Below are 27,566 nucleotides of genomic sequence, written 5' to 3' on the forward strand. Positions count from 1 at the left end.
TAGGCAATTTTTCCCCCCACCTGCCTGGCACCATCTGGGCTCAGCGTTGAGTGCCTGAAGCTCATTGAAGCAGCTGGAAAGCACAGCAGGCACGAGAACTGCTGGAAAAGTGAACACAGGCCTGGTTCCTGCATTTGTCTGCAGGTGAACATGTGCAGGAGCTGCACACACTGAGGTTTGGCTGTCAGTTGGTGGCACAGCATGATTTCTTTGATTCTCTGACATAGGGAAGGGAAGCAGCTGGGAGAGGGAGCTGCAGGGCAAGGCACAGCCTTGACACTGAGCTTGCTACGTTGTAGGGGTGAAACAGCTTCTTCTGGCTGTCCTGGTCCTTCTGTTTGCTCTTTGGGGCAGAAAATGTCTTTTCTCATCAGTTTTGGATCATGCCAGCACAGCCCAGAGGTGTGTGAATTGCCTTTATCACCCCTTACACAGGAGCAAACGTTTGCTCCTACCTCCACCTATTTTACAGGTAAAAGGCTCATTTTTTTTTTCTGAGACACCAACTGCAGCTCTCTGAATGGCACGAAAACATCCCTCCTTTATTCAATTTATTAAAAGCAGTTCTCCTTACGATCCCCACTCACTAAAAAGAAAAACATTTGTTAAATTAGCCATAAAGTAACACATCTGGCAACAGAATTCTACAGAAAGAATAACACAAACCAGGTATAGTTCTTATTTCACGTCGAAAGATTAAAATGAACAATTCCTTTTCAAGGTATGTAGCTACAGACCCACACAATGTGGGAGGGTATAGGCACACAGCAGACTGCATACATCCCTGGGGACCTGTGGATTTACAAATTACGTGGTGGTGTTCTGCATGTTGGCAAGCAGTTATCTGGAAGGCATTTTTGCTATTTGATGGAATGAAATGAATTCACCCTGTGCTGCTCAGCCCTGGCCGGGCTTTCTGCTCCCTAGCATCAAAATGCACGTGCAAATGTTTGCACTTAGGAACAGGCAAAGATAGAAATTTAAACTGGTGGTGGAGTGGATTGGAAAACAGAGAAGTTGAGAAGCTGCATTTTTAAAAATTTTGTACTCTGGAGGGATCAAGATCACTTCACGCCCTGCTACAGATGTACAAAAGCCAGAGTGAGTTTGGAAAACACACTTCATTTATGCCGACAAGCATTATAAGCAGAGCCAATCTCACTTGGTGATGCTGCAGAGGGTCGTCCTTTGGGTCAGAGTTCCCACTCAAGAAGGAAGGAGGAAGGAAACCACAGCTGTGGCTTGCTCCTCTGCCCACGTGCGCTTGGGCCAGGGTCTCCCTCGGACCCCTGGGAGAGCTGGCAGAGAGGGACACAAGGTCGAGAAGAGCTGCCTTCTCTCCCTCCCATGCTGCTCTTTGGACTTGTCAACAGGTACAGCAGCCACAGGCACCGGGCCTGGTGGGAGCGGGTGGCCCCAGCCTGGGAGATGCTGCTGAAAGCTCCTGGCACGGTGGGATGCTGCACTGCAGCTCGTTCCTGGTCTTGTGGCACCATCCAGTGGCTGCTGGCAGAGGACTGTCATTTCCCTGCCACCACCAAGCATCCCTCGCACAGGGCTTGGCCGAACGGGGACCCTCACCCCTGTGTCACCAGCCACCGGTGCTGGTGGCTTGGCAGGGGAGGAGGTCTCCAGGTCGCTGCTGTCACCTGCAGACTGAGCCCGGGGAGGGTGAAGGGGGCAGTGGGGAAGGATGCTCATCCTGTATTTGCAAAATTAGAGCAGATGGCAAAACCCAGCTGCATCAGGATACCACACAGGAGACCCTCTCTCTATTTCCACGGCTTGCAAAGTGCCCCAGGAATCTCCGCTTCTTTTTTTCACTTTGCCAGATAAAGGCAAGAATTTCATCCTCACTGCAATTAAAAATAAATAAATAAAAAAAAAATCCTTTGGTAAAATCCCCCTCCCTCCCCTCTTTTCTCCCCCCATTTCTATAAAAGCAATATGATGCTGACTCTGCCCACACTTTAATTATATCAGCTCTCCCCCCAAAACTAAGGTTATGTTTAAGTCATATTCAGTAATTTAATAATTTCACCATTACATCACTCCAATTATTTTGGGATTTTTTCCAGAGACCTTTTCTTAATCTGACTCTCTAACACTTAGTGTTTTGATACCAGTTGCATGAACACTGTTTTAATTTCCCCCAAAGAGGACAAATGAACAAAGAAGAAGGGAAGGATGCTCGTCTCTGCCTGGGGAAGGGACTAGTGGCCTGCTCTAAGTTTGAGCTCCTTGCAAAGGGACGACCTTGTGGCACTGCTGATGGATACAAAACCTTATTTTCCTGGAAATGACATCCAAGACCATCCCTGGGACCATTCACATGAGATACCTGGAGTTTCCCGGTGGCTCTGGGAGATGTTGAGCTCAGGGCTGGGAGGAGCTGACCCCACCAGCTGGTCTCCGTGTGGTCGCAACCAGGCGTCTCTCCACGGGCTTCTCCCTTGTGGACACGGCTGTCCCTGCAAGGGGCACAGCAGGTGAATCACAGAAATGGGGGCCTGGCACTGGCACAGCTCCACAAGAAGGGATGCAGCTGCCAGCTGCCCAAGGGCTGCCCTGCTGCCTAAGGGAACAGCATCCCACAGCCATCAGCAGGTGGCCACAGGTCCCCACGGCTGCTCTCTAGGGACAGGTCACCTCACCTGGGATGATGGAGAGCTGTCGAGGGGCAGCAATGCCAGGCTTCTTGCGTTGCTTGACTTTCCTCTTCACCGCTTGGATCAGCTCGCTCCTTAGGTGGAGGAGACCGGGAAATTTCACAGCCCTCTGCTGCTGCTGAAGCCTGACCACAGCCCGGAGGTGCTGGTAGGTCTGAGTGGAGATCCCCGTCATGACCTAAAGAAAAGGGTGGCCAAGCTGTCCTTCCACAGCACCGGGTGGTGACACGAGCCATCAACAGCACTGCCCATATCTCATGAGTATCCTCCTAGCTCGATCCCAAGACCTGCCCAAACCCCAAGGGTGGTACCAGCCCATCATTTCCCCAGCCCCTTGTTTCCCCAGTGCAATGTTCTCATCAGTCCAATGATGAGGCTTCAGCCACTGGTTGCTGTTGCACCAGCTCGGCAAGGTGCTAGGTGGTGGTGTTGCATTGCCGGGAGCTCGGCGAGATTCATGAGGTCCTGTTTAATATGCTTGGCATGAAAAGGACCAGTGAAAGTCCTCTCGAAATCCCCGTGACAGAGGCTGCTGTGCCCTCACACACCCTCCTTCCCTGGAAGAGAGGGAGCCCTGGGTGATTTAGCATATGAAAGGCTGCTTGCGAGAAAGAGCTGCTGGATATTTATTAATAACCAACCTCAGAGGCGGTTTATTCCCTGCGCTACCATGTGCTTTCTGCCTCCACCTTCCCGTTTGCCTCTCAGTCCGTGACTGCTCCAGGCATGGGCTGTTTCACTCCCTGCAAGTGTTTTGGTTGCTCCAAAATAACTAATCTGTTCGCAGCACTCCTTGCACCCCTGCACTAGCTCAGGGCTGGAAGTGCCAGCAGCAAAAGGTCAGACTTACCCTCTTGACGCCCATGCTCTCCAGCTTTTCCTCCAGCGCTTCCTCCAGGATGGGCCGAAACTTCTTCAGGAGGTTTGGGTTTCTCCGCAGGGCTTCCAGCAGCCTCCGCCTCCCACCCAGGGCATCCTCCTCCCCGCCTGCAGTGAAGGTGGGAGCAGTAAGGCACCGGCTGTGCCCTGAGGAGCCAGCTGGTCCCTGGTCCCCTTTGAGGTGCCCCTCACCCTCACTGTGCAACACCCCAAAAGCTAAATGCCAGCTTCGTCCTGGTGTTGCCAGGACAGAGATGGTCTCACCCCCGGTGCCCACCTTCTTCTGAGGATTCTTCAGCAGCCAGCATTTTGGTCACCTGCCGGGTCACTGCAGGAATGAAAACAGCCTGTGAGGGCCAAGGTGAGCACAAAAGCAAGCTCTGACCTTTTTTCACTGTATGGAAAGCTCCGACACATCTGTGCCCATGGGGTCCAAGGATGGCCCAAGTCTGGCCCCAAGCCTTGGAGAGCATCCTTGAGGGAAAGCCCGGGGTGCTCAGCAGCAGCACCACCACCCTCTGGGGCCACCAGCCGGAGGATGTCAGTGGCCAAACAGCCCTTTGCCATCCCTCGGGGCTGGTGTGGACAATGTACCCATGGGGTATTTGCTAATAGCCATCCATGTCTGAAATCCTATTTTTGTTTGTTTTCTGACGAGCAGCTGGACAGCAGGCATCAGGGAGCTGGGAAATCCCCACTTTTCCTCCCTGGCACCTGATTATAGGAAACCCAGGCTGTAAAGAAGAAACCACAGCATGTCCTAGCTTCTTATTTTTATGGAAAAAAAAAAAAAAGACCCAAAGAGACAGGGGTTTTCTGGAGCTGTACTCCGTGCTGTTGCAGCAGGCAGTCAGGAGGCTGGAGGATGTCTGCTCCGTGCCTTCAGGTAAAGGACACACAGCCAGCTCCCCAGAGAGGACTCCATGGCACGCTTTTGTAGTGGGAGACAGAGAGGACGGCATGCTCTGAAGGGCTCCTAGCTATGAAAAATTGATCTAGACCCAAACAGATTCACCTTAAAAAAACAATCATTACCTTCAGGCTTGTTTGCAGACAGCAGCTTGGTCTGTGAAGAAACAGACTGTGCATCACTCAAAGGTCATTTCTTCGTCAACAATTTTGGGTGACTTTTCCTCTCCCTGGGGAGTATTACTATTAAATGCACCACAAAAGGAGCAGAAAACAGCAGGAGCCTAAACTGGACACATACACCCCAAAATGCTTTTAGCTAAGCAGACCATACCCGCCAGGGCATACTCCTCCATGGTACAACCACCGCACAGCAGGTGCCAGGCTGTTGTACCTCTGTGCTATTCACAGATCAGATAATGAGCAGAAGATGCTCCAAATTGTAACGCAAGCCGTTCTGGTGATCTACAAGCCAACAGACATGTGAGTCCAATCGGGTCGTCCTGGCATCCCCAGGGAGGTGTCCCCCAAAGGGCATCACTGGCCTTACAGAAGACCTATGGCCAACTTCAAAATCTGCTGGTGGCAAGCCTATGTCTTCTCATCAGCTGTGATAACTTTGGTTGTTGCATTTCATATAGTCTTTCCCCTTTATAATAAAATAACTGTATTCTCTTGACCTGGGCTTTGAAATCCAGCTACTGTCACTGCAGGTGTGCAGATCCGTTCTTTCCCATTATCAGGAGGCACTAAGCTGACCTGCAAAGAGGGTCTCCCCCAGCTTTTCTGACAAGACCTGTATCTCTGTTATTTGAAGCTGAGATGGAGAGAAACCACAAAGGCTTTTCCTGAGTGAGGTGCTTTGGCACCTGGGCAAGGTGTCAAGGATGTCTGGGTGCTCCCTCTGCAGGTCCTTCAGTGCCTGCCTCCCCTATGTCCTCTGCCAAATTAAACACACCCACGTGTCCCTCCTTGGGCTGTGGGGTCCTCATAGGCAGGGGCACCCAAATGCATTACTGCATGGCAAAATCCCATTTCTTTGGGTTCTGAAGGACGCCTGCCACCACAGCAGCTGTGCCTGTCCCAACCCACTCAACACTGAGAGGCGCTGTGCGTGCCAAGGCCTTGTTCAGATGTTTTTAGAGAGTGAGAAGGCAGCTGATGCACGGGGAAAGAAATCTCTTCTGTCCATTTGCTACTTTAAATGCTTTTCCATGCAGTGAGCTGCCACAGTGCTCCAGTGAAGAAGGGTTTTCCAGGGCTGACCTGGCACCTTGGTGTGTCCTTGGTGCCCTCCAGGTCCCATTTCTGGGCTCATTGCTACCAGAAACTGAGCTGAGACCACACATGCGGGGAGCAGATGCACATAGAGGTGCATGGGTCCATCTCCATCCAGCACACCTCCTGGGATGCATGGCAGGGGTGAGGACACAGGCACCCCACTGCTCACCTGCACAGCTGTCCTCTCCTGTTCTGTCCAGCTTGGTGTCTGCCACCGCATCTCCTCAGAGTCATCGTCCTGCAGGGTCCCCAGGCTGGACACCACTGCCTCTCTGGCCTGCAGCTCCTGCAGTTTCTGCAGCGTGGAGAAGGAGCAGCTTGTCCCAGGGGGGTCTCAGGAGGCTCTTTGTTCCTCCCAGGGAGTCCCACCTCAGCCAGTTGTTGCCCCCAAATCCAAAGTGCACGCATGCCCCAGGAAAATGGGTGACTCTTCAGGCTGTGAACCTGCAAGGCCACCTGGATCATGCAAGGCAGCAAGCTCAGATGTCCCCTTGCTGTCCCTTTGGCTCACCCCTTCCATTGCACTGCTCCTGCTGGCAATGTCCTTCAGTTCCCCAAGGAAGAGCTGCTTCAGGCCATCCATCTCTGCACGCAGTTTCATCCTCTCCTCCTCTTTCCACCTTTCCAAATCTCTCCTGCTCTCCTCTTCTCGCTGGTGAGCTCTCTCTGTTTCCTAAAGAGGACAAAAAACTGGAGCAGATGTCCTGGCTGAGGAGCAGAGCGCCCAGGTTGGGCAAGGGCTGGGGCTTCTGCCCTGGACCAGCCACGTGAGCAGCGATGCTCCTGGGGCTCCCCACGCTGCACACAACGGGAGGACGAGGCAGCACAGCCTCAGGCAGGCACACTTACACAAGTGCCACATTTACCCCCACTTCACATTTCCCACAGGAACCTTCTGGGGCAAATTTTCCACATAAATAGACACAAGCCCCACCGTATGATGTTTTTCAGTGCCTTTTTCACCTATGCTTAAAAATGTCCCGTATTTCATTGCTTCTCCCTCTTTTTCCATACCTTTTCCCTGTGCAGCTTCTCTGCCTCCCTCTCCACTGCCAGCTGCTGCTGCGTCTCACGCAGCTTCTCCTTCAGCTCCTCAACCTCCTGCTCCATTTGCTCCACCCGCTTCATCTTCTGCCTTTCTGCAAAGCCTGGGGAAACAGAGGCACCGTGAGCAAGGGTGCGATCTGCCAGATCCTACTGGGATTTTGCTTTGGAGAGGTGACAGAAACACCCAGAAACACCCAGCAACACCCCAACAAAGCACCGAGCAAACTCGCCGCAGGGTGTCAGGCTGCAGAAGGAGCTGGCTCAGCTGCAGGAAAAAAACATGAGAAAAGTGGCCTCTGATTTATTTATTTTTTTGATAAACTTGGAGAGATTAGAGGCTAGAGGAGCAGCTGGGCTGGCTGTCTGCAGCAGCTGAAGTGCCCTGCTTGGACGTCTTGGGCTGCACCCAGGAAGGCGCCTCAGAGCAAAGACAAACCCGTTGTGTTGCATCAGCTCTGGGCTGGGGTTTCAACCTGCCAGCAAAGAGAAAAAGAGTTTTGATCTGCGAAGTCCAAGAGCATCAATTCCTTGCCAAAAGGAGCAAAAAAGGTGAATCCCTCTGCCACTCACGCAAAACACTCTCCCAGACTCCCCACTGTGGCTCCATCCCCACGGGTAGGGAAGGTCCTCGGGGAGCCTGAGGTGCAGAGATGGGCTGTAAGGGTGCCTGCAGTCTTGTGTCTGACCACACACCCTGCCCGTGCTTCAGGGAGTGGCAGCGAGCAGAAAACATTTACAAATATTCACAGGAACAGAGAAGAAATGAGAAGTCGTAGGAAAGCGCAGGGAAACCATCCCAGTGCTCACCTGCCTCGGTGTCCTCCGCGTGCCGGCGCTGCACGTGGGCTCGCAGGAAGACATCGCTCAGGAAGGCTTTGTCACAGAGGTGGCACTGGGGAGGGGGAGAGAGTCACCTGAACCACCTGGTCTGGGGTCTTCTGACCTCCAGGAGTAAGCAAGCGGGTTGATTTGGTGAGGGAGAAGATGTGCACGCAAAGGCACGGCTGGCAGTCTCTCTGCTGAAAGGCTGGAAAAGCCTCAGCAGCAAAATAACAATCAAAACCACCACCGAAACCAGGAGCCTCCAGAAACCCCCCAGTGGGCTGGAGGATTTCCAAGTCTCCCTGGCACGAGATATCCCCCAGGACACACGGATTGCATAAGATCTCCCCAGTCATCCCTTTCTAGCATCCTCTCCTGCAGCCCATGGAGCTATCACCCCCTGCCCCTGCGTGTCCACCAAAAAGGGAGCCCCTGGGCTGACAAGGACTTTGCAGTCTCCACAGAGGCAACAAGCCAGCACCGGGATGCAGCAAAGAGCATCACACAGGGGACGCGCTCTGCACCTTTCCACCACGCACCTTGCAGTAACTGCTGGGGCCGGCTTGCAGGAGGAGCTGCTGGGTGGCCATCAGCTTCTTCCACCTCCTGTTCTCCTCCTTGGCTCCCCGGAGCTGCGCTGCCTGCTCCGACACCAGGTCCTGGGCTCGGGCCAGCTCGGCGCGGGTGGCTTGGAGGCGCTGGGTGTGTGTGGCCAGGCTGTTCCCCAGGTGCTCCTGACAGTGCAGCAGGTACTCGATGCTCAGCTGGGCCATCCTGAGCACCTTCAGCAGCACGGGGTCCGCCGGCTGCCCACAGTGGGGGCACTGCTCCCCATCCAGGTTGCAGAAGGTGACACTGGCGATGTGCTCCTGGAGCGTGGCCACGTCCACCTCCCGGGCCACCCGCTCCACGTCCACGGCGCTGAAGCGACGCCAGTCCACGCCGGCCCGGCGGGGCTGGAAGTGGAAGCAGGGGACGTGGGTTGGGCTGGTGAACCCTGGGACCGTGCCCAGCATCCCTACGGTCCCATACACGGGCTGGAAATGCCTGTGGAAAAGGGCTGGGAGGGAGAAGGGATGTGTTAAGGTTGGCCACGCCGCTGCCCTCCAGCTCTACTGGATGCCCTACCATGGTGGGGAGCAGGTCAGCGCTCATAATACCTGGGAGCAAGCACAAAACCTTCTTCTTCTCTTCCTCTCCGCAGCTGCTATCTACTGCTTTTGCCAAGCTCTGAAAAAAAAAAGAAAAAAAAGAAAAAAAAAAACAAACTTCCAGTTTATCTACCATCTGCTTTTGGTAAAGGAAAGTTTTCTAAAACCGTCACATTGCCACTCTTTAAAATAAAGTGTTGCGAACGAATTTGTAACCCCCTTTACCCAACCTCCTTGACTTACACATTTTAGGAAAACAGCCTGTTTTCAAGCAGTACGTGGTAAACACTGGTCACACAAAAATCACAGCGCTGCTTCCCTCTGCGTTATCTTGCTCTGACCTAGATCATTTCCAGAAGCACTGTTCACCCATTTTCCTAGCTGCATCCTAAGCAATAATTAAGTAATTATATTTAAAACATATAGCTTTAAACCTGTGAAATTGCCCTATGCAGTTCCTAGACTCTAACTAGGGTTTCTTGTCTGAGCACAGGCAAACTGCTGCGAAACATTTACAAATTCAACCAAGCTGCAACATTTTGTGCTATGAGTTTGTGTCTGCAGCTGCCCCACATACTGCAGGCCACCCTCTGGCCATCTCGAGGACGCCTCGTTTTTAATCCTCGCTCTTTGCTGGGGGCCACTCACCTTAATTTTGGGCAGGATGTGGGGCAGGGCATTGCTGGGTGTGCTGCGTGCAGCTGTGTCGCCACTCCTGGCCCCGCTTCTGCACTCGTGTGACGGGGACACGCTGGGTCTGGCATCCCAGGGAGATGCCGAATAAATGTGGGCTTTGCTGTGGTCTCCTCTGCTAACTCAGATGGGGCAATGGTTAGCATTACAGCTTTTTTTTTGGCCATGATTTCAGTCCCCAGAAGTGCAAGTGGGATGCTCCAGACCCTGTGCTTTTCCTCAGGGCTTGGTCTCAGCAGGCACGTACAGTGACGGTGGCACAGGCAGGACGGAGCATGAGCAAGGCGCTTTCAAGCTGAGCACCTTGCATGGGGCTTTCCAGTTGGAAAACCCAGCCAGGAAGCCTTCTGCGGTGCCTGCATGTATCCTGGGATAAGATCATCATTTTTTGATCATTTTTTTCCCCTATTCCTTGCAAGACTTGTTTGCTCTCAGTCCAGCTCAGCATGTTCAAACCCACTGCAAGCTCTGCAAAGTCCCCTCTTGTTCCTCTGCCCTGCATGAGCCTGTTCATGTCGCTGCCTCCCCTTGGTCAGCTGTGCTAGAAAGCCTTCAGGAGGGCCTGCACATCAGCGTGACATGAAGATAACCACAGGCTTCCTTTAGGCTTTATCTTCTTTGATGTGCACCTAAAATCACCACGTCAGCAAGCCCCTTCCCTCCCAGGCTTGTATGGCCAGTAAAGATCACTAGCATTATTACTGCTGTTATATATACATGTATATATATATATATATATATATATATATATATATATATATATATATATATATATATGCTATTAGCAGCACTCAAGTGTCAGACAACCCAATTCATTGCATCAGACACAGTGCTTGTGTAGATATGTACACCCATATGTATATATAGGTCTAAATATAGCCCTGACTCACGGCCACAAACTGCGTAGATCTGCTGGGGAACAGCACGTGGCTGCTGCAGGTGAGGCTCTGGGCTGCGAACCAACCACGCCTAAACGAGGCTGAGTTTATGAGAAATGCCTGGAAACGGGGTCTGGAAGCGGAAAGGAGACAGCAGCAACCCCAGTCCCCTCCCTCTCAGGCGTCTCCCTGTTCTTCGTGACGCTAATTAAAACCCCCTAGCAATCTCCCACACGCCCTGGGAGGCAGGCTGTGTTGCACAACCTTGTTAATATTAACGAGGCCTTCACGCACCAAAGCCAGCAGTGTTTATCCTGGCCCTGCTGCTTAGCAGCGTGGCTGAGGTTGCCCCATCACCTGCTTCGGGCATGCCCATGGGTGCCAGAGCCTGGTGGGCTTCCCCTGCATTTCCTGGAAAATGCCACACGCTTGTCACAACTGGTGCAAGCAGAGCTTTGGGGTGCACTGAAACCACTGCAGCAGGCAAGGCAGGAACCCAGCTCTCCAGGTTTATTCCTTCTCCTCAGTTCTTGCTCGAATTTGCCTTGGGTATGTCCCCAGCCGGTGTAAAAGCACTTTGCCTTCTGCTGTGCAATGCAGTGCAGCATCAGCAGATGCGATGGCTGCTGGTAGAAGCCACCCTCCGGGCCCACCAGGGAAACATTGATTCACTGGGACTCAGATTTTGCTTGCTGGGTGCTGTAGACACCGGCCATGAGGGATGAGGGTCCGTCACAGAGGCAGCAGTGAGGACCATCCAGCTGAGCTTAGTCAGAGGTGTTCACCTGCCCAATTCCCACTCCTCTGTGCACAAACCAGCTCCACCAAGGAGCTGGTGGAGCAGCACTGACCACGGAGCAGAGGGGTCAGGAGACCCAGACCCTGCCCACAAGCAGCTCCCCGGGCCCTGCCTGCAAGCAGCATTCACCTCCCTCCCTTCGTCAGCCTCTCTTCTCGCCAAAACTCAGCCCAGAGGAGCCTCAGAAATGTTTTTCGCATGAGCTAACGTACTACGAGAGCCTGAGCAGCTCAAGCCTAAGCACATCCCCCAGCACCGTCCCTCCCTCCCCTCCACAGCTTGAGGAGTGGGGGCAGGAAAAGGAAAAAAGAGAAAAAGCAAAAAAAAAAAAAAAGCAAAAAAAAAAAAGCAAATACTCACTTGTTGCTAGAGACAGAGGAAGTGAGGAGCTGGGACAGGGACGGGACGGGGCAGTGAGGGGCTGTGCACAGCCCTGCAGAGCAGGGAGGACTTCCCGTGCTGTAACCCTACACTCCTCCCAGACTTCCCCCAGCCCGTGAAACTCAAAAGCACGGAGAAAAAGCAGCTCCCGCTGCCATAGCTGGGCAAAACCAGCCTCCGTGGGCAGCACTGAAGCATAAAACCCATGGCCTTGGGCTGAGCCATGAGAGTTTCACACTGGGGAAGGAAAAGGCAAAATATCCCCCCCGTGCCATGCTGGTGCTCTGACAACCCCCAGCTTGGCTTGTGCCTTCTGCCCTTACACTGATTGACTTCAGCGCTTCATAAGGATGGATGGGGCTCGATCCGTGGGGTTGGAGTGAGACCCAAACCCGGCACCTGACTGCATAAAGCCCACGTGCGCAGAGGGCTTTCTCCTCCCGATTAATCCGGCTGCCATCGCAGCGTGCAGATTGCAGCGCGCTCATTAGCTGCTGTGTTTACAGAAGATAGCATTGTACAGATGGCAAACATTCGATGACGGGCAAGCCACCCGCCCCCGCCTTTCTGCTCCCAGCCTAAAAACAGCTGCTCAGACAGACGCAGAAGAGATTTGCAAGCTGGGCTTTTCATGGTGGTGTTAGGTGGATTTGCTTTACCTCGGGGAGGGGAGGGAGTAAATGCAAGGGGATGCATGGCTTTCTTGCAGGAAAAGAAATGTCACTGGGAAGCCTGTTAGGATTAAATGGGCCCTTTCTTTTTCACAGTGGCCCTAAAAATGGAGCTGCATGGAGAGCATTCAGAGAGGCTGGTGGGGAGACGTGGCCCATGGGAATCCTGTCTCTCAGCAATAGCAAATCCTGAAGGAAGCACCTCCAGGGTATGCAGGAGGCCAGCAAGACAGAACGGGACAAATGCAACAGGCACTGCAAAATCTTACAGAACGGAGAGAAAGCAAAATAGGTGGCACGTCTGGAGATGGGTGACCAAAACCTCCAGAAAGGGCTTTTCTGGAGCTGCTGTGCCCCGTTTTCAGGGCAACTGAAATCCATTGATTTCAATGGGACCTGGGAGTCCCCGCAGGCTGGTGCCATCAGTTCTTGGTGCCCCAGCACCTACCCTTCAGGAGACAACACCTTGTGGCCAGAACTGCCCCCAGGGCTGGGCAAGGGCAGCCCCTTCCTGAAAGGAGGTAAAGTAGAGGTGCAGGACTGCAAACTTCCTTAAAAAGAGGAGGGCTTTTCCAGGCGAAAGCAAGCTCAGAGGAGTGGTGGTTTACTACCCATTTTATTTTCACTTGCAGTGATAGGTCCCTCTCGAAAACGTAGGGTATAAAGTTCATGTGAGAAAAGACACAGATTAATGAAGACAGTAGTTTGGGCTACTTTTCATCAGTAATGACTGTTGTCCATCCTCTGCTATACACTCGCTCTACACTTGCTCAGAGCCCTCATCCCAGTCCAAGGCCTGTTCTGCCTGCAACTCCTCAGACTCGTAGCTGCCAGTAATGTCAAGAGGGGCATTTGAAATCCCTCCCAGGAGGCCAACACAACTCTTCAGGAACTTTCCCCTTGAAGAAAGCTCACCAGAAAGGCCCAAACATCCCTTTGACTAAGTAAGGTTTGGTTTCTGAGTGCCTATGAGGAAACAGAACCTAATTTCCTAAACCACTCGTGCAAAGCTGTCCGTATGTCAGTGGAGGCTACATCCCATGGATAACCACCACCATTCTGCGTATGCTCCTTAGTGTCCGGGGGAGCAGGGACAGTGGTTATGAAAAGGTCTCTCTCCAGCAGAGCCCAGCTGCTGCCACCGGCGGTGACCGTGTTTTGGCCATTGGACAAGGGAAGTCTGGAAGGATCACTCCCCTTCTTCTCACCACATGTCACACAGAGTCCTCATAGCTCGGTAAATCCCTCAGCTCCGCGTTTTTGATCAGGTCCTCGTACGTGGTGGGGCAGTAGGTTTTGTACAGTTTTTCGGCCAGCGAGTTGCTGCCAGCGACCACAGCTTTCCGGTTGCGGTTCATGAAGTTCCACAAGTGCAGCGCGTAGGAGTGGTTGAAATCGGGGTTTTTGTCCCATACGTCATAATACCGGCCCCAGGCTGGGTACGGGATGGGGTAGAAACGCTGTGGGTTTAGGAAGGAGATGTTCTGGCAGCTGTGGTCCTCAATGCCTTCAAAATCGGTGAGATTGCAGATGGTTTTGAGCATCCTTGTCATTAAGAAGGGGCCCTGGTTCCCCCAGATGTTCCCATTGTACTTGAGAACAAAGTTCTCCATGCAGTCCCAAATAAATTTGTGGCGGGCAGGGAAGCCAAAGATCCCGTTGCTGGAGAACCGTGACTTCTGTGCTGCCAAGAAGCTCCCCTCGGGGATGGGCCTGATGGAGATGACATCCGTGTCCATGTAGATGCCCCCGTACTTCCAAATGAGAGCCAGTCTGCTGGCATCAGAGCTGACGTGGACCCAATTCTTCTCCTCCTCCGGGTCTACCTGCAGAGTTGGAGAGGCGAGACCATGATTCTAGCAGAGAACAACCACATCCCCCATCGGGCACCAAACAGCACCATGAAACTATTCCTACACCACAAAAGGTGGTGCTCTGCCAGCATGGCAGCGTTCACAAGTGCTCAGATGACTCGTGCAACACGCCTGGTTAGCTTCTGTTGAGCAAGACTATTAAGCTCTGTTTTATCAAAACACGTATGCAATCTATTTTTACCAACATTTCATTTGCCAAAAAATCTGATTCTCCAGATAGTGGGAAAATGCTGATAATGTGTTCGATAAACAGATAGATGACTACATTGCAAAACATGGCAAAAATAAACCTATTCTGAACCAGAAAAATAAAAGTGACTGGTTTCACGTAGCCAGGCCCACTCTCCATTCATTTTGAGCCTTGTCCTGAGGATCCCCCATCTATAATTTATTCCCTGTTTTTCCCCTCATCCCAACTCTCACCTCGTTGTACCACTGCAGCAGGGGGGTCTCCTGGAAGATGGTTTCCATCTGGAGAGGGAAAAGGAAGACATTCTTCATAGAAGATAAAAGCGAGAAGGCTGCATAGCTGGAGTTTGAGTCCAACACCGTGTCGTTCGTGAGCCCCTTCATGAAGAGGATGACGGGCCGGTCCTGATAAATCCTGGCAGCAGACTCCACAGAGCAGGAGACCAGCGGGGGAGGCTCCAGGCGCTCCGTTGTCTCCAGGAAGATGATGCTTTTTCCCAGGTTCAAGACCTGCTCAGGTGTCAGGAAGTGCTTGGGCATAGGCATACAGGAGAAGAAGCAGCCGGACAGCAAGGAGATCTCGTACAAAATGCCCGAGACAAAGAAGAAGCAGAGGCATATGTGGATCTTCTTCAACATTCTTGCTTTCCTTTGGCCTCTGGGGTTGTGCCTCGGACATGTATGCTAAGGAGAGACAAGGAGAAGCAGAAATACATGTCAGTGCTATGGCTTAGCAGGACTGGCAGGAAAGACTAGCAGGGATGGAGGCTGCAGGGGGAGAGGCAGGTATAAGGACAAAGTGTGTGGCTTTGCACACGCAGAAAGCTAGGTGGTACCTGGATTATAGTTCTGACAAATCCACATTTCCAGCTTGCTTGTTGGCCATCAGGCTTCCTGGAATCCCAGCTCCTGGATGAAGACACCCAAATTGTCTGAAGCATGCAACAGGACTTCTGAAGGCAGGAGATGGCTCTGCTGCAGGCTGGACCTCAGTCCCGGAGATGGTTTGGGGCCAATGGGACCCACCTGAAAGGGCAAAGAAGGAACAGGTTCTAGGTGAGACACCTCCCATGTGCTGATGCACAGCCTGGCCCTGCTCCTGGTTCCTGGTTCTGCAGCAGCATGAGCCCATACGGCACCAGGGAGCTCTGGCTGGTGAGAGGCAGGATTGGGCCTTAGCTGCATTGCACTGACAGGCTCATGGTGTAAGGAAATTCCCTCCTGAGATGCCACCAGGTTGCACGTGAGCAGCCACATTTGCTCTGCAGAGACCAAGCAGCTCCCAGGAGCCAGGGTCCAGTGGAAGGGAGATGCTTTGAATGACAAACCAGTGTCCGAGCGACCCCTGAATGCATTGAAAGCCTGATTAATTAAAGGGAACGGGAGGAAACGCAGCTCTGTGTGCTCGGTTAGCTAATGAGATGCATTACCATGTCACCCAGCCAGAATATAGATAAGTCCGCAGTGTAGCGAACCCCATGGAAATTCCCCTGGAAGCGCTGAGCTTGAAGCTGTGGCAGCTCCTGCTCCATTTCTCAGAGCTAGATCTCATCAAATTAAATATTAAAGCAATGACTGTTCCCATCAGCGCGGCTTTCCATGCTGCATAGCAAATGTTGCTGTTTTCCATTGCCAACACAGTTTTTTCACTATGCCCCAGGCTCCTGCAACAGCAATGGGGAGAAGCATAAGGGGGGAGCAGGTTGGTGCTGCAGCCACCAGCAGGGCCGTGGGGACAACCTTCTGGACAAGGCCAGCAAAGTTTGCAGCCTGCAGGAAAGGGGGTGCTGCTTTTTATTGGCTTTAATCATTGTTTTTTTATTTTCTTCCCCCCGCCCCTCTTTGTCTCCTTGCACCAGCACTGAGCAGAGGAGCCCAGCCCCTGCCTCCAGGGCCTCCCTACAGAGAGGGAATGGAGAGAAAACAGTTTTGGAAACATGTTCTGGAACCCACTGATAAAGCCAGTAATGCTGCAACACCAAATTTCCTTCCACATTCCTCTCAGACCTGCTCTGACATATTTCCAGGTATTTGGGAAAAAATAAATAAATAAATAAATAAAAATTTGCCTCCTAGCAGCTCCTTCACAAAGCTCAGCTTGGGCAGATTTACAGGCTTTTTTTTCCCCCTGCATATCCCTGTTCTGACCTACGCCATCCCTGCTGCTAATTCTGTGTTGCTCCCATGCATCCCAGGAGCTGGAGCTCCCTCCTGTTCCTTGCAGTTTCTAAAATCTTGATGCCAGACTCCTTGCCTGAAGCAGAAAACCCAGGCTTTGGCCTTGATTAGAAACGGGACCATCCGAACATTCCCATTACAGGATTAATATTTCTTCTTCGATGGCCTCAAGATCCGATGTCTCGAGTCTTTATGAGGAGCTTGGCAGAGCCGTGGTTGCAATAGCTGTTCAAATTTAAAATAGTCCAGAAGGCATTTTATTTGCAAATTGTGGAGGGAGAATAAGCAGACACTCCAACAGATATCAGCTCCGTGTACAACATTGTGCAGAGAAACGCAAATCTTCATCGTCTCATTCTGGGAAATTGTTTTGCTTGGTTGGTTTTCCAAAACCCACTCTGTGGCGAGTTACGAATTCTCATCACATTTGACCTGGAGGCTGCTGTTATCAAAATGTTCACTTCTCTGCTCGAGTTAAAAGGACTGCAGAGCCGAGCGTTAAAAATAAATCCCAGCCATTGAATAGATTACCCTGCTGAGTGGGCTGCTTTTTTGGCTGCAGCAGACGGCACGCTGGCTTGATGGCCCTTCTTGTAAAGATATTTCTTTTCTCCAGGCAATTGCAGTATTTCAAGTGCGGGATGAAGACGGGTGGGAGCCTACAAGAGATTACTGGGAACGCCGTGTGCTGCACGGTCATTCCTCGGGGGTGCCTGCGGGACACATGCAGCAGGGAGGTGCAGTGGGTTTTGGGGGCTTTCCTCCCAGAACATCTGGGATTTGTGTTCGGGTCTGCACCCATCTGACAGGGTGACTGTCCTTATTCCTCCTGTTGGGGAATAACCCCAACGCTGACTGCACCCATGGCAGCGTTTGAGCTTGCATGGGTTTAGTGAATGTCTTTGCAGAAGGTGCTCGAGTAAATTGCAGCTGTGATCAAGTCAGTGCATGTGTGCACACTTCAAAGCCAGCTTCCTTTCAGCTTTAGCACCAGGCACATCTGGAAACCTCTATCAAACAGAAACTCTATAGAAGAATATGCTGTATTGACTGCAGACTGATTAATGCAGCCATCCCTACCTCCAGCAATGCACGCAAGCAAAAAGGCTTCTTCCCGCACCACTTTTCGCTCACGTTCCAGTTCCCCAAGCCAACATTTTTATAGATAAAGCAAAACTTACCTCTTGCCTGGAAAAAAAATGGCAGAGAAATGGCAGAGCATGCAATCCTCAGGGAAGCAAAGCCAAGCTGAAGCAGGCTGGAAGGCATCCACGGCCAGTGGAGAGCCCTTTGCCTGTGCCGGAGGAGCCGCGCTGCCTCTGCACTGTCTTCTCTCCTGCCAGGGCTTGGAGCAGCCTCATTGCTTGCACTCTACCAGCTCTGGTGTTTGCATTCTTGGTGCACTGAGATAACGCTGAGGCAGGAGCTGGGCTGTGTTTTCAGAGGTGCAGGCATGCAGGAGCAGGCAGGGTGAAGCAGCCCAGTTGCTCTGCAAGGGTCCTGGAGATGGGGGATGGAGCCAAGCAGGCACAAAAACAGACTGATTGCACCTTTTGGGGTGCTGTTTTATTCCCTATCGCCTGGAAAGGAGACTGCTTGCAGAATATTTAGCTTTTTCTCTTTATCCGCCATTAGGGCTGATCTGGATATATTTTACACCATTGTGTAGGTCTTTGCCCTGTAGCAAAGAAGAGTTTTCCCCAAATGGCATAGGATGCTGCTGCCTTGCTTGGAAGCATTCAGCAGGGCCTCACATGCAAACACATCCCCAGAAAAACACCCCATATCCTGAACTCTGGGCCAGCATAGGCTGGATTTATTTAATCCAAGGAGCACTTTAGCAGCAGCCTAACACCCAGCACCCACAGGGCTGGACCTCACTGCAGGTTAATTTATGGTGGAAACATGGAGGGTCAGCCAAGCCATGGTCACTTTAAACCTGAGCAAAAAGGCTGTGGAGTTTGATATTGCTTAATTCATTGCTTTTAAATGCACGCAGCTCATTTGCACTGTGAGTGTGGCTGTGTTTACCGAATTTCATCAGAGACGTCAGAAAGCCCTTTGGGAGGAGACCAACAGCATCTTGGCTCTCAGTGGCTGTCCTGTGCTGGGTCGGCAGGATTTCCAAGAGAGATGGAGCCATAAAGCCAACAGAGAAACCTCTGGGACATCCCTCCTGCAACCCTGACCTGTGCTGGCCCTCTCAAGGAAGCCAGAGCCCCCTCTGGGATGTGGATGCCCAGCCAGCAGGTTCTTTGCAGTATCCCTCCTGCTGCCTTTTCCCCTTTTGGTGAGGCTATAGACCCATGGCAGATGTAGTAGCAGGGCTGGAAGCTCCCTCCACCCAAAGGAGGCTGTCAGCCTTGCACATGGTGCAGGATTTGGGATGAGTGGCCCAAGGGCTTTCCCCTGCAAAGATGAGCACTGGCATTGAAGCACTCAAGCTTGAGAAAAACACTCACTCACCACACAGGAAAACATCTTTCTCCATCATCGTAGTGATAACTTAGTGTTAACAAACCACCAAGAAGCGCTCAGCTAATCCCGTCCACCCTTCATGGCAGCAAAAAGCCTGCCTGCCTTCTGAAACTTCACCGTGGAAGAGGGCAGGGTGTGCCCATTTGCTTCTCACCAGGTGCAAAGGGCCCTGGGTCTGCCCCCAGCTCTGTTTGCGCTCCCGCGTGCTCCCTTCCTGCTGCGGGCTGCTGACGGAGGATGTGGAAGCATTAATGCTGCTGTGGCCAGGCAGAGCAAACAGTCCCACGGAAAGGTATCGAGATACCCAGGGCTTAATCAGCAGATAGCGCCCAGGGCGAAAACACGGCCGGGGCTCACATTACAAAGAAGTCCCTTGGGAGTGACGTCGGAGGAGCCCCCGTGCCCCGACACACCTCGGCTTTCCCCAGAAACCCTCTCCTTCGGCAAACACTTGCTTGGGTCCATCTTTTCACAATGTGTCCCGCTGGAAAATAGCATGGCACACAATGATCAGCCACAAGATCTTCTGGGGGTGGAGGTTTCTATCCATCCACCCCTTTTCAACACGGTGCCTGCCGAGCACACAGGGTGCACTGATCCATAAACACCAGGGCATGCACAGGAACAGATGCCGTCTGTTTGGACAAGTCTCAGCCCATCTTGTACCTTCCAGATAGTGGGAAAGCATCCCCTTCCCATCCTGGCTGCCCCATCACCTCCAGATGCCACCAGCCCCTTGAGCCAGCATCAAAATCATTAGGAAATCATTAGGAATCATCAGGAAATCATTAGGAGGTGAATTTTCTGGGGGAAGTGTAAAATTATAGCCTGGGGGAGCAGCGACCACCAGTGAAATGATAAGAAATGATAGAGACTGAGCCGCAGAACAGGCGAGGGCAGAAGGGACTTCTGGAGGCTGCCTGGTCCAACCCCCTGCAGATGTTAGCACCTACCAGATGCCAAAGGCACAGGCTCCTCCTGCAGCACAAGGAGGAAAGCATCAAGAGGGCTCACATTTCAGCTTGGTTGGAGAGCTTGAGGAAGCACTTCAAGGGAGGAATGTCAGACTTTGTCCTCGGGGGTTCTTCTGCTTGTCACCTGCAGCTCTGTTGATGAACCCCAGCATTTGGCTGGGCTCTGGTCTCCTAAAAAAAGCATCGTTGCCCCCCAAATCTACTTAATTGGCCCCATCCTATCTATCAGTTAGCAATACATCAAACAAACAGAGTCAAACATCTTTGCACCCTTTCTGGGGCCCCCACATGGGTGCCAGCATCTCTCTGGGACAATGCTCTGTTCTCCTGCTTGGGGCATCACAGACCAGGCACCGCTGTGATGGTCCCACCTGCATCCCATCAACCCAGCACAGGAGCACAAAAAAAAACAAAAAAAACAAAAAAACAAAAAACACTATTAAATACAGGCCAAGGCCAAAATCCTGGTGCTGCCCTGCCCTGCCCTCTAGAGGAGCCCGGGTTTTGCTTTGCTCCATGGACAGCTCAGAAAAATGAGGATCCGCAGGCAGAAGCTGGCCCAGGTCCTTTTGCATCCCCAATGGGTTGGTGGTAGGTCCAAGAGAGGCAAACATCACACCCCAGAGTCACACAAGCAGCCTGCAGCTGAAGAAGACCCCAAAGCCAGATGCCCCAGCTCCCTGAACAGCCCAGCTCTCTGCTCTGGAGCCTGCCCAAAACCTTCATCAGGTCCACAGCAGAGAACTTGAGGGGATTTCTCTTTGTCCTGAACAACCTTACCAACTAATCCTACAGAATCACTTGTGCTCCACCCCAAGGGCAAGCAGGCAGCCGTGCCACAGGGACTAACACATGGAGGAAACACTACCAGAGAAAGGAATGCAAGGAGCTGAATTGTGCCAAATTACAAGCAATTGTAAAGCAATATATTTGTGCTTAAAGGTTTCCATGCTCATTTCCCTAACACCTGCAATGTCCATACAGCTTCAGAGATAAAACCGGAGTAACAACTAAAAAGCCGGCCACCCTATCTGCAGCAGGGTGTTTGCTTTCCTTTGCCTAATTTCACTTTAAGCTTTTTGCAGCTCCCCAGCTCCTGATAGCATCACGCCCTGCAAACACCTGTGCATTATTAAAGCCTTCCTCCGCTTTAATGTAGTCAGCCTTCATGATAGTAGTTTGTACATCATCAGTTAGTTCCCCAAAGTGCTGATACCATTTTAGGTGTTTCTTTTTTTGTTGTTGTTGTTGTTGTTGTTGTTGTTGTTGTTGTTTTTTCCTGCACTGGACAGCCTTTTTGAAACCCAAGGATTTGGTAACCAAAGAGTCAGCTGTCAGAACTCCGTAGAGAGGAACAGTTTGGCTGGGAGCTCCCACGTCTGCCTTTGCATCATAGAAGCTTTTTGTGCTGGTGTATGGAAAGCAAACACCATTAGACCTCATGGGCCTCACATGGCAAAAAAAATAAAATAAAATCTAAAAATCCCCTCCCATTAGGAACAGCTCTGTTACCTCTGCCAAGAGCCTGTGCAATCCCTCAGGCCCTGCAGGGCAAAGCCCTCACAAAACCCCCAAACAGGGCAGTCCAGAGACAACCCACCCACGTCCCACTGCTGCAAGCATGGCTTTGCTGCACCCACAGTGCTCCCAGCCCCCAGAAATGCTGGAAAACAACAGAACAAGTGATTGCTGTGCCTCCAAGAAAACACCTGCATCACTACATCACCCTCCCAGGGCTTTTTTGGGTATGAAGCCTGCACCCGCCGTGGACAGGCAGGACCCCACTGCTGGGGGGTGTCTCCCACCACACGGCAGGACCAGCAGCTGGGTGCTGAGCAGGGATGGGTGCGCAGTTGGAGGGAGCGTGCTGGGAGCCTGCGGCAGGCATCTATCAGGAAATCATGCTTGCTTTATTGCCATGTTACAGCCAGCCAGCACCCAGAGCCTTCTATATTCATGAACTCATCAGATTTGTATTTCAAAAATAATAGATGTCATTATTATTATTATTGGAATGAATTTCTCTATTATAGTCTGAGTGATTGTAACTACTTACTGCCTGCAGCACAGGAACCACCTAAAGAATAATACAAGCAAATAATATTTCTGTGGTTGTAGCTACAGGGTTGGGTAGGTTTTTTTGTTTTGTTTTTAAGTGAGAAAGGTAATAACCAGAACAACAGCAACAATCATAACAGAAATAAAGTCATTATGAGGTTGTGTATAACAATACCAGTTTTTAAGGTAAATTTAGTTTGGGGCACATGACTCATGCTCCTCCCTGAGATTTTTCTCGACTGCTTGGAGCGCTGCCTCTAATAACAGCTTCACACTTTCTGCCCGCTTTATCCTGTGTGCAGAGGGAAGAAAGCAAAACAAGCCTCAGCAGAACAGCTTCCTGATCCAGGGACCTCACAGGAGGGTGTAAGGCTCTTTGCTTCCAGCCCTGGAGCTCCACCACAAAGACTTGCCAGTGCCTCTCAGCCCCTGTGAGCCTCCTCGGCTCGGTACCAGCCCTGTGTGCTTTGGAGGTGGGGCTTTCACTGCTCCTGGACAACTTCAGTACCGGAGTTTTTCTCCTCGAAGGAAAGTCCGCAAAGTGCTGTGCGTTGATGAAGAGCAGAGATGAACCAACTGACCATAAATTATGCACTCACAAGCTAAATCTAGATAGCTAGTGGGTAGAGCATAACAGCCGTGATGGATGGCTTTCTTCCAGCAGGCAGACAGCCTGGGGACTAGGGAAAAAAAAAGCCAAAGTGGCTGCGGATATGCCTGGGAGGCTCTCCAGCAAGTCCTAGCATGGACCAGCCTCCCCTGCCATCACAGCAGGGTTTATGGTGAAAGCAATGAAATCCTCTTCACCCCGGTTGCTTCTCCCCATTGCCATTAGCGAGTCCTCTTGCTCTGCCCCTGCCAGAGCCTGTCCTGACCTCTCCCCACATGGCCCATATGGTGCCACCAGCCAAAGATCTGCCACAGCATTATGTGCAATATACGCTGTCAGCGTATTCTGACATGAGTCCAATAGGATGGATTCAAAAAAGAAGGGATCCCACCATGCCAAAATACAACATTTGGTTGAGCATCTGCCAGAGCCTAACTAGCAGACTGCTGGGAATGCTGCATTCTCCCTCTCTTTTTTTTTTTTTTTTTTTTTTTTGTATGTGTGCATTTGTTTTTAAAGCATGCACAATAGCAAAGAGGCTGGGGAGCTGAAGATGCTTGCAAAAATCCTGTGTGAGCAAGGACCCATTCATAGCTGGGTCAGCTGGAGGGGGCATTTTTCACAAGTGCCAGGCATGCTGGTAAGCTACTCTACAATACTCTCATCATGTTCCTGTCCAGAATTCAGGTTTTCCTCCCCCAGTGATCTGGAATAATTCTTCAAGGTGCAGACCCTCACCCTGTCACAACAGGGGGGGAACCACTCCCTTCTACACAACCCTCTTTTCGGTGATGTCACATTATTTGATGATAAAAGTTGCAGTTACATTTTAGTGGCTGGAATTACCACAGGGAACCTGCCCTGCTGACCTCCTGTGTGCCCATGGCATGGTGGAAAGCAACACCTTGCCACGAGCAGCCCTCTGCACTGGCACATCTAGTGGGGGACCTCTCTTCTCCCAAGGGTGTGAATAATTTTTTCAAGTACTTTGGAGTTGCAGAGGTGTCTGAGTTGTCGTCACAGCTCAGGTGTCTTCTATCCTGCAGGGACAGCTTGTGATCTCCCCCTCTTGCCACCTGCCCTCACGGTACACTTATGGACAGTTGCCTACAGCCATCCACTGGCCTTGCTGTAACTCCAGCCAGCTACCTTTCCTCTCCAACCCCAAGTTCAGAAGCCCTTGATTTGGTGAAGCTGAAGACCACCAGGTGGCTCATGGATTCACTTTGGGATGCCCTTCATAGGGGCAGGTTTGCTCTCAAGAGAGGGACCCCACCCAGCTGCCCAGAGAAAGGGCTTTGAATCTGGCACTGCATCAGGATTACCTACAGGCTAGGAAATCCTGGCAGAAATCAGAGAGAAACACATGCCACCTCCTTTCTTGGCCTTAGCACACATTGCTGCTAGTGATCGGACAGCCCTGGTGGAGCAGCAGTCTGAGATATGATGAAATTGAAGTCCCAGCTCTTCTTGAGCTGGGCCTTAATGTTCTTCCTTGTCCCAGAGCATTTCCCAACCAGTCATCCCACCCTTAACCCATTTCTACGGAATTTGCATAAAATTATGGTCACCAGCTTCACTTACCCATCCCATTTGTCACAGCACAATGTCACAAGAACTGTGAAAGGAGAAAGGACTTGGCTTTAGACTGTTAGTAGAAAGCTTGTCCATTCAAAATAATATTGTATTGATGAACTAGGAACTGGCTCAGTTTATGCTTTTTAATTAAAATCTGGGGAAGCTTATGCTGAGACAAGGGACTGAGATAGGCTCCAGATCTCCAGAGTAGCAAAGGTGGATGGAGAGCTGACAGGGACAGACAGAAACAGCAGGTCAGCAAAATGGATCCGATTCAAAGTGAGGGGATGGCTAGGGCTGAGTGCACTCATATAAGGTGTAAGGTCGGGGGGGGAATAAAAAATGTAGCATTATACATAGAAGTATGCAGAAAGGGGAACAGCCAGCCACAAAAGCAAGGCTGGGTTAAAGGGTAATAAAACCATTTCCCCCAAAATTAAACAGATCATTTTTGTCAGGAGGAGTGACACTGACTGGGGCGTGAGGGCACACATGATCTGGAATAAGAGGGGAAGGAGAAAGAGCAGCCACATCTGGAGGCAGAACTCCGGAGTGCACTGAGATGAAGCCTGAGGGGTTGAGGAAATCTCCATCCTGCTTGGAGACAAGCGGTGCCCTGTGTGCAGAGGGGAAAGCACATTTCTGATGAGTCCTGTGGGTCAAAAGGCACTGATTGAACCCCCAAAAGCAAAGGGATTATAAGAAAAGCAAAATATGATAAGGAAAATGAAAAGCATGAGCTAGCCAGCTACAGATGCGTTAACCCATTTTTAGTTATACACAAGATTGTAGGACAAATGCTAAAGGAAACATTAATTAAAGGCACAGAGAAAAATGAGATAAAGTGCAACACAGGTTTACCAAAGGCAGTTTGTGCCAGACTGTGCTGACATCTCCCTTTGATAAGATAATTGGTTTTCCAGACAAGGGAAATTTGGTAGATCTAATCTATCTAGAGTTCAATAAAGCATTTGATATGGTGCCACATGGGAAATTATTAGCAAAGCTTGAGAAAATGAGAATTAACAGAAGTACTCTGAAGTGGAGAGATCAGGGGCTGGCACAAGGACAACAACAGGATCGGCACAGGGGAGCCGGGGTGCAAGAGGTTGCTGGTGGGTGCCTGAAAACTCTGTTTTGGCATCTATCCCATGAAGGCTGGCCACCTCCATCCCTCTGCAAGGCTGGGAGCAGAGCAGTGAAGCTCCCTTGCCTACATGGATTTCGGTACCGAGACTCAACCTCGAAGGCTCGGAGGGGAGCATCCCTGCAGACTTTGTAGGGCTGCACCTACACCATGAGATGGCAATGTTGTTCCACCTAAGAGCAGCTCTCTTCTCTCCTCTTCCAGCTCTGGTTTGCAGTGTCTGGACACATTTTGGTACGTACTCCAAGAAATATCAGTGATTGCAACTGTGAACCGAGGATGACGGTGGAAGCTAAATCTGTCCCCACGTGGCACAAGCGGCGTGGTGCTGGACCACCAGCCTTCATTTCTCAGGAGTGAAAACATGCAGGTGGCAGTGGAAGGAAGAATATTAAATTAAGGCAGATGAGAAGCAAGGCATTGCTATCTCCATTGCAGATCCAGGCTGAACCATATTTCCTGGTATACCAAGAAATACACAAAAGCAGCCAAAGTTGATCGGAGTAAGTGTGAATGCGCACACATGGGTGCACGGCAGAGGAAGAGAAAACACTTTTAAATAAAAATAAAGTCTGCTTATCCCTTCCCCGTATTTTTAGTTTAAATTACACCCAAAAGCCATCTGATCAATTCAGCTGAAATGAGCTTTTAATCCGAATAAGTCTTAATCACAGAATTATCTCTTTAAACCAAGGGAATGTGTTTGCCTTAACAATTAACACCTTGACTTCAGTTTCTTTGGCATGTACTTTACTTTTCCATGAAAAAAAAAAAAAACAGAGAAAGACAAATAAATGCTTTTAGCTCCTTTCTGTCCCCACACATCATCTCTGATCACTGCAGCATCTTTCTCAAATGGGAAGACACCCGGTTTCACCTATGCTACAACAAAAATTTATGCCAGCATAAAATTCTCAGTCTTCTTTAAGTCTTTGAAAAAAAAGACAGAATCTGCTCATTATTCCTCAAACCTAGACCAACCCTGTCAGTTTAAATAAGCTTTCAGGGGGATTTTTGAATATTGAGCTTGCCAAAGGATGCTGTTTCAGAGAAATGCAGGCTCTAGCACTCCACAGTAACCCTTCATTCAATTAGAAACCATTACAATAGCTCCTGAATGTTGAAATTCAGGCATTATTATTGTTATTTTCTGGATTTCTCACATTTATTTTTTTTTTAGATACCAGTGCAATCACTTCTTTGCCAGTGGTAGCCTGCACAACAAAATTGTTTTTTTCTCCCTCTCATTTTACAGCTACCCGGGAATTTCTTTAGGTCATCTCTCACTTACTAAATTACAGGTTAGAGTTGTAAGAGAGGGAGGCTTAGCAGGCAGAATCTCTTTTTATAGTAGTCGTGAACAAGCCTGGCCCCAGCTGCTCCAAATTAATGTGGACCCAGTGGTGTAAATCAAGATGTATTCATTTGAATGCAGCCGTGATTATTTTTCCTAGCTGAGCATTTGATGTTTTTGTTTTTTTTTTTTTTGTTCTGGTAACCTGCCCATTACCCTTGGGCTCGTCAGGAGACCCGGTGTTGAGAGCAGCTTGCAGTGCATGAGCTGCTGTCTCCCTGATGGGAGAGGAAAGGTGCAGAGGGATCCTGAAGGTGGTAGCATTTCCATGGCTAACAGAGACCAGACCTACCGCCAGCAGCAGCAAGAGCAGCTGAAAGAAAGGATGTGCCCTACAGAGATGTAGTAGGGAAGGGGGTGGGATGTGCATGGGGGTGAAAAGAGCAGCACAAAACTGCCTGCACTGGGAAATAAAGCAGTGAGGAGAGAATAAGAGTTGTCTTTGCAGCTTGCTTTGCAGTGCTCAGCAGGGTAGGACAGGTCTCCAGCCAGGGGGCAAAGTGAAACTCTTGCAGGATCTCAATGTTTATGAAATGGGTGAAAATTGGGCTCCCTTCCTGGGATCCACCAAAAGACAACACTGATCCCAAAGTCTTGTGCAGTGCAAGCCTGTGAGCATCTGGTCTCCTCTTTCTGCACATTTCCCTGCAGGACCAAGCACTGGCTTTGCAAACCCTTTGGAGCTCCATCCCACAGCACCTCCTTATGCCTGGAGTGCCGCATAGATGCTGAACGTGGTTGTGCAGATATCCCTCCAGCTGTCAGCATTTTCCATGCAAGGGCCTTGCTGTGACTAAATGCAGTTTTAGAGCTCCCCTAACATGTAGCTATAAATAACAAGATCAAGGTCTTGACCCCTGGAAACTCACCGTGACCCCACTGTTGAGCAGCCGTGCCCAGAACACGGTATTAAACTGGAAGGGAACATAAATCTAGGAGGAACTAA

At 50.8% G+C, this 27,566-nt stretch overlaps 2 protein-coding genes across 4 annotated transcripts; both read right to left on the reverse strand.

Annotated features, from left to right (window-relative positions):
* Positions 1–534: 534 nt before the first annotated feature.
* DZIP1L (DAZ interacting zinc finger protein 1 like) lies at positions 535–11,934 on the reverse strand. Of its 2 annotated transcripts, none has more exons than XM_068692228.1 (13): positions 11,489–11,934; positions 8,768–8,837; positions 8,147–8,667; positions 7,593–7,677; positions 6,753–6,886; positions 6,250–6,411; positions 5,908–6,033; positions 4,584–4,614; positions 3,826–3,876; positions 3,520–3,656; positions 2,650–2,847; positions 2,342–2,471; positions 535–1,856 (listed from the first exon to the last, which is right to left on the reverse strand). In XM_068692228.1, exons 3-13 carry the CDS (start codon positions 8,621–8,623, stop codon positions 1,717–1,719), a joined length of 1,671 nt encoding a protein of 556 aa, XP_068548329.1. In that variant the 5' UTR covers positions 8,624–8,667; positions 8,768–8,837; positions 11,489–11,934; the 3' UTR covers positions 535–1,716. The 2 variants fall into 2 exon arrangements, with proteins under 2 accessions (XP_068548329.1, XP_068548330.1); XM_068692229.1 differs by having other exon boundaries at positions 1,718–1,856; positions 2,655–2,847; positions 11,489–11,922.
* A 187-nt stretch (positions 11,935–12,121) lies between these two features.
* A4GNT (alpha-1,4-N-acetylglucosaminyltransferase) lies at positions 12,122–20,926 on the reverse strand. 2 transcript variants are annotated; one of them, XM_068692230.1, is made up of 4 exons: positions 19,853–20,926; positions 15,080–15,269; positions 14,478–14,927; positions 12,122–14,006 (listed from the first exon to the last, which is right to left on the reverse strand). In XM_068692230.1, the coding sequence occupies exons 2-4, from the start codon at positions 15,182–15,184 to the stop codon at positions 13,395–13,397; spliced, it is 1,167 nt and encodes a 388-aa protein (XP_068548331.1). In that variant the 5' UTR covers positions 15,185–15,269; positions 19,853–20,926; the 3' UTR covers positions 12,122–13,394. The 2 variants fall into 2 exon arrangements, with proteins under 2 accessions (XP_068548331.1, XP_068548332.1); XM_068692231.1 differs by lacking the exon at positions 19,853–20,926 and adding an exon at positions 17,603–19,641.
* Positions 20,927–27,566: the final 6,640 nt, after the last annotated feature.

Source organism: Anas acuta, chromosome 9 (assembly GCF_963932015.1).
Source record: "Anas acuta chromosome 9, bAnaAcu1.1, whole genome shotgun sequence".
Taxonomy (NCBI): Eukaryota; Metazoa; Chordata; class Aves; order Anseriformes; family Anatidae; genus Anas; species Anas acuta.